At 34.4% G+C, this 9,066-nt stretch overlaps 1 protein-coding gene across 1 annotated transcript; it reads right to left on the bottom strand.

Moving 5' to 3' along the window:
• LOC145328018 (uncharacterized) lies at window positions 1–8,556 on the bottom strand. Its single transcript, XM_080171565.1, has 12 exons — window positions 8,486–8,556; window positions 6,538–6,648; window positions 5,790–5,877; window positions 5,101–5,196; window positions 4,492–4,578; window positions 3,555–3,659; window positions 3,125–3,205; window positions 2,504–2,599; window positions 1,831–1,920; window positions 1,390–1,485; window positions 890–982; window positions 1–470 (listed from the first exon to the last, which is right to left on the bottom strand). The coding sequence occupies exons 1-12, from the start codon at window positions 8,486–8,488 to the stop codon at window positions 262–264; spliced, it is 1,155 nt and encodes a 384-aa protein (XP_080027691.1). The 5' UTR covers window positions 8,489–8,556; the 3' UTR covers window positions 1–261.
• Window positions 8,557–9,066: the final 510 nt, after the last annotated feature.

Genomic DNA, 9,066 nt, shown 5'->3' with positions numbered 1-9,066 from the left:
TAATTTTCAATTATTTATTTAATACATAGAATAATATTAGAATAAATACATATGAACTAAATAAACCATGGATATCACAATAATATTTCCTCCTGCTTCACATCTTATATTTGAAGAAAGCACTGATCTACAATTTTCATAATTCTCAATTTCATTTCATTTCAACTTTTAGGGTCTCAATTGTGGGTTTGTATTTGTTTGTACGGGTTGTACAGGCGAAAGACTCTTTGGTTTCTGGTTTGGTTTGGAGCAATAGTTTTCTTAGCCATAGATAGCCTCGTCAAAGATTGTTCTAGAAGGCGTAGCGCCGTCCACAGCTTCATGGATGAGAGAGCCATACTTGCCATGGGTGTTCACCTTAACGGCCTTCAGCTTCACCTCTTTGACGAGAGAGTCGACGGGGAGAGTGTCGCTGCGCTTGCGACGGCCGGTGTAGCTGCCACTGAAGTCAACTTCCACGGGCTCAGCACCTGAATGAGAATTTATATTTTAAAGTGTAAATAGTAAAGTGTCTTAAAATAAGAATTGGGCACCCTTCAGATACTAGAAATATATATGAAATTATACAAATGAATGCAGGATGGTTGGAGGGTTGGAGGAGGTTCTTTGGTGGTCAACTCAATAATTTATGTATCAAATTAAGGAATAAGGATCATTAGGCTGTTTATTACATAAGTCCCCAAAGTTTTATAATATGGTTTTCTTATTAACTCATTAACTTTGGGGACTTTTTTGATTGGTTGTTTCATTAAGTTGAGTGTCCAAACGTTTTAACCAAAAACTGTTTTCTTCAGAAAGGATAATTTTGTGTATTAAATTTGGGGATGTACATCAATTTATCGGCCGTTTTCTTATCCCTTTGGATCCCTGTAGTAAATTGACGCCTCACCTGCAACTGCCAGAATGTGTGCAATATCGCCAAAATTTCTGCCAGATCTTGGGAGCTCAGCAGCCTCCGCACCAGTAGCTACATCAGATTCAACTAAAACATTAATAATTGTATCTTCTTTATCCTTTTTAGCTAAAGTTATATTATAAATTTGTTGTCTGCAAGAATATTTATGTATGGAAGAAATGAAGTTGTTTGAAATAATAAGAAAAATAAAATTGAATACCTTAAGGAAGAAGTAAAGAAAAGAGAAAGAAATAAAAAAAAGAGAAAAGAGTTAAAGAGAGAAAAAGATAGATAGATAGATAGAGAGAGAGAGAGAGAGAGAGAGAGAGAGAGAGAGAGAGAGAGAGAGAGAGAGAGAGAGAGAGAGAGAGAGAGAGAGAGAGAAAGAGAGAGAGAGAGAGAGAGAGAGAGAGAGAGAGAGAAAGAGAGAGAGAATGAGAGAGAGAGAGAGAGAGAGAAAGAGAGAGAGAGAGAGAAAAAAAAATAATACTTACCGGTTTCAGTTTGCTCATAATCATAATCATCAATGGACTGACGACGTTTTCTGCCACTGTAACCACCGCTAGGATCAACTACTTGGGGTTTGGCACCTACAATTACAAAGATGTCATAAAAATGTCGAAAAGTAGCTGTTTAATAAAATATTAAATCTAATTAATATATGGCGTCAAGATATTTCCAGTATGAGTCGAAAACGATTAATATCCGCTTGATTAGAACCGGTTCTCAGCCATACTGATAAATCATGTATAACAGACAATTTTTCCACGAATAGTAAAATAAAGTCATAAAGTTACTACCAGTTTTGTTATCCCAGGTCTTCGTCCCCACAGGGTTAACAAAAACTGGTTTCAATCTTAAAATTTTAATATCCGCGAAAAGCTGTTTATAATACGATGCGATAAAAAGTAATAAAATACTGCCTAAGAATGTACCTGCAATGGCCAAGATACTGCCAATGTCTCCAAAGTCTCTGCCACCACGGGGATTCTGCTCAACAACTTGGTCAATCACTTCAGCATTGTCTAAACATTCAACATGGTCAATTACGGATATATCTTCAATACAAATATAAACAAGGATGAAAACATCCATAAGCTCTAAAATCACATGAAAGGACAAATGGACCAACTTATACCAACAACGAAATTAATACGAAATTTATACGAAATTTATACGTGAATTTTTATTTGTCATTTGGGAGCAACAAATATTATTTTAGATTTATTTTGCTTGTTTTCTATACAATATTCCACCAAATCATTGCTTATGATATTGTACCTTGTTGTTCTAGGAATCAATATTCCAAAATTTAACTAAATAGATTAAGTTTATCATACAAAATTTAATGTTAAAAAAGTTAAAAAGCAACATGTTTAAATGGACTTACGAACTTTCTGGTTACTTTGCTTTCTAACTCGTACATAACTCTTATAGGAATCATCATGCAAAGTTTGAAATCGATAGGACAATTCTAATATGCCTAAATTAACGAAAAGAGCTATCCGTTACGCACGGACGGACGGACGTACTGAACGAGCCTAATTATAGAAAAGATTCGCTCTTAAAAAGGGTAATGAAAAAGGTCTCGTATTATCAATATTTTACCGGATTCAGTTTGCTCATAGTCATAATCCTCAAAGGTCTGACGACGTTTCCTGCCACTGTAACTACCGCTAAGATCAACAGCTTGGGGCTTGGCACCTATAACCACAAAAAATAACATAAAATCAATGCCAAGCTACTTTACAATTCACTATGTCCGTCTCAATTCGTCCGTCAGTCAGTCTGTAACGCTGTGGGAGAAATTAGATTTTCTTCTTGCTATTTAAGATAGACAGCTGAAATTTTCGGTGATGATCCATCACTGGTTTTGTCAGTGTTTCTTTACAAGACAATAATACACATTTTTTAAGGTTAGTCGTTTTTAGAAATTATCTCATTTTCTCGTATTTATTTGAATCCGGTGGATAGGTACCGGTTCTCATCCATACGAAAAAACTATGTCTAGCACCGTATTATAACCAGTTTTCTACAAATATAAAAATGTACAATCATAAGATTAAAACCAGTTTTTTTAGCCAGTGCCTTCGGCACATTTAATATCTGCGGAAAGCCGTTTAACTATTCTCTCTTTTTCTTTTTCTTTATTATGCCAATTGAACAAATGCTATATAATTCACTTTGTCAGTTCGTCCGTCCCTGAAGCATGAGTGTTACACAATGTACCTGCGATGGCTAAGATGCTTCCAATATCACCAAAGTCCCTACCACCTCTTGAAGCTTGGGTCTGTTCTACCTCTTGGTCAGCTAAATATATAAGGTTAGGCTAGGTTATATTAGGTGTAGGGTAGACCCGCAAGGTTAGGGCCTAACTACTGGGGTTATTTTCAATTTTTATTCAATTCGAAAAGCAAAGCTATTCAACATTTAGGATCATTCCGTCCGTCTCTAAATGTACAGTTTGAAAAGCGTACCAACTAAATATTTAAGAAACCATGAATCCATTTAAAAAATAATGGTTTTTAGCTTTTTTGAATCATTTTAAAAATATTATTTCGAATTAACTTGTTTTTTTTTAAACGCTGATTTCTAAGATGATTAGAGAAATTAAGGAGGCAGGAGCATGGTGAATTAATGAAATAAAGGACATCCTTACCAGTTTCAGTTTGCTCATAAACATATTCATCATAATCATCAGCAGACTGACGACGTTTTCTGCCACTGTAACTGCCGCTAGGATCAACTTCTACGGGCTTGGCTCCTTTAACAAAAATGGAGGTCACAACACAAAATGTATGAAAGTATAGATGTATAACTCAGAAAACTGTTGGGAACCTTTTTGTTTAGCTAGTAAATTGCTTTCTGTTCTTTTGTAGAGGCTTGCTGTGGTTATATTTCTAACGCTATGGGCTGATACTCAAAGACTCAATTGAAAGATGGTACAGGCTCCCCCCCCCCCTTTGGTAGATATACCTTACATCAGTAAATATAAGCCAACTTATGATTTTTAAACTCAATATTACATTACACCCATTAGCAAGATTGGATGAATGTTAAAGTTTTACTCAGATATCTAACGGGATAAGAAAATGGCCGTTATATTGATCTACATCCCCAATGATGAGGTACATAATTACCTCTTCTATAATTAGTGTTGTGAAACGTTTGGCCACTCAACTTACCAACAAATCAAAATTTACAAAAAAAGTCCCCAAAGTTGTTGAGCAAACGCGACGAATAAGAAAACGTTATTATAAAACTTTGGAGACTAGTTAAATAAACAACTTTTCAAACACCTCCTCCTACAAAACAGAAATTTAAATATTTAGTCTACTTATCCCTGAGGTCAGGCGAATCCCAATCTGTCCTACTTTGAGAAAGACGATTCTAGTGACGTCATATACGTTTAGGAAAGGGGGAAAGAAAATCTCTTCCCTTTTCTCCCATCTCTTTTGAAGAGATTTTCTTCCCCCCTTGCCTTTTTCTTTCCCAAAACGTATATGACGTCACTGGAATCGTCTTTCTCAAAGTAGGACAGATTGGGGTTCGTCCTGAGGTCAGTGATGTTTTTACAAAGATGAAATGACAAGTACCTGCAATGGCCAGAATACTTCCAATATCTCCAAAGTCTCTACCACCTCTGGGAGCTTGGGCCTGTTCAAACTGCTCTTCTTGGTTGGCTAAATAGGAGAAAATAATCTAAACTAATTCTAATTGAAAAAAAAGGAAGTCCATACGTCTACTTATATCAATGGATTTTGCCAGCTTATACCAATAAAGAAAATAATTCAGGGGAAGAAATCACGAAACCTATACGTGTTTTTCAGCTGTCGTTAGGGGGCAACACTTAGTAAAATTGACGATCTTTCCATCTGCTTCACCCCTAGCCTCTACGGACTTTGCCCCAAGAGGTAATAAAAAAAAATTGGAGATGCCCCTCCTTCGATTTCAAATTTTCGGGGGGAAAAATGGGGGGGGAGTTATTTTTTGAGGGGTTAGGGGTGTCCCACGCCCCAAAAAATAGCCTAAAACCACCACAGGACCATTAGGTATATTTCCTAAAGATTAAAATCCGAATGGTTCAGTGGTTACCGAGATCTTAAGGGACAGACAGACGGACGGACCCTCCCCCCTACCCTTCCAAACACTTGAAACTGGTCTGATTTAAGGAAATTTCTATCTTTGAAAAGATAAATACTTACCGGTTTCAGTTTGCTCATAATCATAGTCCTCAAAGGTTTGACGACGTTTTCTGCCACTGTAACCACCACTGGGATCTACTTTTTGGGGCTCTGCACCTGGCGATACAAAAAAAAACACATAGAATTTTTTGTCATTTTTCTTAAAGTGTCAAGTCGAGCATAATAATAAAATAAAAAATATATTATAAGGGGATGGGTTTTTTCATGTTTTATATAAGGTCAGGTTAGGTAACATTGGGTACAGGGTAGCCACTCAGAACTATGGTATCCGGTAGAGGTTAAGAATAAGGGAGGGGGTTTGTCTGTGCCCGCTATTCACTTTGAGGGAAGGCACGGAATTTTTTTCTTTGGAAATTTCAGTCAAGCAATAAATATTGTTTTCAATAAAACAATATCATTTTAGAGAAAAACTATTTTGCAAGCAATAATAGAGATTATGCTAAATATTGTAATTTTTTATTATACACTAGGGGTGATTTACCTTGGGAGAGTGGAGATATCACACCCCAAAATAGTTATAAACATTCCCAGGACCCATAAGAAGCTTCACTGTAAAAGAGAACAATAGCGGTTAAGCTGTTAACGAGATTCTACGGTTCAGACAAAAAGCATACTACTTTATATAATAGGATTACTTCAAATGAGTTGCAATAACAATACAAATTGTCCTAATAATGATTAATTCTGACCTGCAACAGCAAGGATATTAGCAACATTGCCGAAGTTTCTTGCTCTTCCATTCCTAGGAGCTTGCTCAAATATAGGTTGACTCAAGTCCTGTACAGTTTTAATCCATTATTAAAATCATATTTTAATAGCTATTAATCACATCGTATTATAGACAGCCTTCCGTGGATATCATAATAAAAAATTATTAGATTAACTTTAAGATTTTTATTTTTTTTATACATGAATTTTCAGTATGGCTGAGAACCAGTTTTAATGGCGCGTATATTAATCGGCTTAGAAGCAATCTAAACATTAGTTTTTAAAGTTTCAATAAAGAAAATACAGAGTTCTACATTATCATTTTATAACAAAATGATTGTTTTTGATATTTTTGTTTAATTTCTTTTGGCAATCAAAGTTCACATGTTTTTTTCATGAAGTCAAATAGGCTGTGAATTGACTAATATGCTTGAAAATGGATTAAAGTAAAAGAATAGACGGGGCATGAGCTATATGTAACTCTGCCCACAGGGCAGTGACTCTTTCCCGATTTGTATTATGTCTTTGTAATCAGCTAATAGCGTCGGAAACATAAACACATCAAAGTCGCTACAAAAGAACAGAAAGCAATTTGCTAGCAGACGTAAAGAATCTCCACTGATTGGGCCAGGTAGTTGTAAGTTTACACATCAATCCTTATACATTTATTTGTAGATTACATTTATTTGTAGATTAATGGATTTATTTGTAGATTAATGGATTTATTACCTGTTGTTGTTCTTCAATGGCATGTTCCAGAAGTGTCTCAATATTCTCCTGGGGGAGGGGAGATGTCTGAACAAGAACTACAGCAAGCTGCAGGCATACGAGGTACCCAATCTTAAATATAATATAGAATTATTCAATTAGTATTTAGATTTCATTTAATTATATTGCAGAATTTATAATTCTTGTAATAAACTGATATAAAGGCTTTTTTAAAAAATGTTCCAACTTGAAAACAGAAGCGTATAAAAGGTGTTGTAGGCAGAGAGAGAGAGGACATTGGGCTGTATTTTACACTACTCCCCCAAACTTTTATTCGTTGGCTTAACAACTTTGGGGACTGCAAACCCCCTGAATATAATCTTCCATCTTCCCCTTTATTTTTATTTTATTTCTGATTCTATCTTTGGGTATATTCTCTTTCGTGGCAACGCCTCTTAAGGGGCGATTCGTCGTTTTTCAAAATGGTTATTTTAGGCTAGGCTAGGTTGTATATAAGGTTATTGCCCCGCAGGGTTAGAGCCCCCCACAGAAGCTAGAAATGCTACTGTGAAAATGCGAAGAAACGCCCCTTCAGAGGCGTTGCCATGAAAGTGACTATACCCCTAACTTTTTTTTATACACTTAAAGGAATCAAAATGAATAAATGTCTGTCAATAAAAAAGTATTTGTATTGTAATCTTTTAATATTTTTTTATTTCTTTTTTATTATCGAGAGATATTCAATATAAGCCCTTTCTGTCTATCTTTAATACTTCATATCTTTACATATATTACAAGAATGACAACATCCAAAAGTAGTATATGACAGTTATTTCTCGCATAGTATTATAAACAGCTTTCCGCGGATATAAAACGTACAATTACAAAAATAAAACCAGTTTTTTTTATAGTACTAGAAAACTGGATATAATACGATGCTAGACATAATTTTTTCGTATGGATGAGAACCGGTTCTAATCCACCGGATATTAATCGGTTACGAATGAATACGAGAAAAGTTTTGAAACAAATTTATAATGTTCTATTTTGTTAAAAAATATTAAGTATCTGTACTAAAATTATAATGACACTCTATAAATAATAAATAAAGTTTAATATCAGTAATTTAGTTCTTTAATAACTAAAAATTCAAGCTAACTAAGTACAACCTTTATTATAGAGAAGCTATTATAATCGTTGTTTTATCCAGAGAGAGAGAGAGAGAGAGGGGGGGGGGCAATGGGCTTTTTATTACACTAGTCCCCAAATTTTTGAAATAACGATTCTTATTCGTTGGCGTTGAATTTAGTGAATTTTGATTGTTTGGCTCATTAGGTCTAGTGTTCAAACATTTCAACAACTAATTTCAATCTACAGAAGTATTTGTGTATCATCATTGGGGATGTGATCTATTTATCAGCTATTGTCTTATCCCTTTGGTTCCCTGTGTTTTATCACTCTTTATCTGTAGGTGCGATCACATTATTTGTAACTAATCTTTTGTTCAACTACATGCACTTGACTTCTAAATTCTTTTGTTCACCAAAACAAGATTCTAATAAAGGGATACTTTGTCGTTTCAGTTTATCTGATAAAATCCAGGGTTCTAAAGGGATAAGACAATGTCCGATAAAATGATGTACCATTCTGTAATTTACTATTAGTGGTTGAAACGTTTGAACACTCAACTAAATAAACCAACTGATCAAAATTCAATAAAAGTCCCCAACGTTGTTATAAAACTTTGGGGACTAGTGTAATAAATATCCCAATGTCCCCTCCCTCCCGGCTTTAACCAACATATCAAATGAAATTTTAGTCCCCAAAGTTGTTATAAAACTTTGTGGACTAGTGTAATAAATAGCCCAATGTCCCCTCCCTCTCTTCTTTACTGTACCAGATTTTATGTTTTGAAAAGACAATATAAAATATTAATTAAAGCTGAATAATTTTTTAAAAAATGTCTTACCATGTTATCCCTAAATAAATATATGTTTGTGGACCCTAAACTTGAAATGAACTAAACTATATCTACCTATGCATTCTCTATTTATACTCAAACAAATACTATGCACGATAAACCAGGATTGCTCAAGAAATTGCTTATGGTACAAAAAAATATTATTTTTACTTAAAAAAAAATACTAATTTTAAAATATATAAAATGCTAAACATTTAAAATTTATAAATAAAATTTTCTTTAAAGATTTTTGATAATTTTTTTATGAATTTTTTTTAAAAGAAACATTTTTTCGAAAGCTTACGCAAAAAATGCGTCAATACATTAACGGTGCGCGCTGACGCATAAAGTTATGCGCGTCGCACTCTCTGTACGCACATTTCTCTCTCCCTTTCTCCTGCCCATTCGCGCGCTTTCTCACTCTATGAACGCATGTAACTCTTACACGTTTAATCTCTCTCTTTTTTTGCTTTCTAAAAATTTTACCTTTCTCTCCCCTCTTTAAAGGCGAAGATTTTGTACAATAAGGTTCTGTTCTAATGTCCGTCCATTTATTTTGACAATTTAGGTTTGTTCTAAAGATTTTAAAC

This window comes from Acartia tonsa, chromosome 9 (assembly GCF_053477335.1).
Source record: "Acartia tonsa isolate MP-2025a chromosome 9, ASM5347733v1, whole genome shotgun sequence".
In the NCBI taxonomy this organism is placed as follows: Eukaryota; Metazoa; Arthropoda; class Copepoda; order Calanoida; family Acartiidae; genus Acartia; species Acartia tonsa.
Note: the sequence above shows the minus strand (reverse complement) of the source record. Positions and strands in the feature narration are given on the sequence as shown.

Coding starts and splice junctions, on each gene's coding strand:
- LOC145328018 (XM_080171565.1), bottom strand. Junction 5,878..6,537: donor CCATTGAAGAACAACAACAG/GTAATAAATCCA, acceptor AAAACTGTACAG/GACTTGAGTCAACCTATATT. Junction 3,660..4,491: donor AAGTATTCTGGCCATTGCAG/GTACTTGTCATT, acceptor TTTTTGTTAAAG/GAGCCAAGCCCGTAGAAGTT.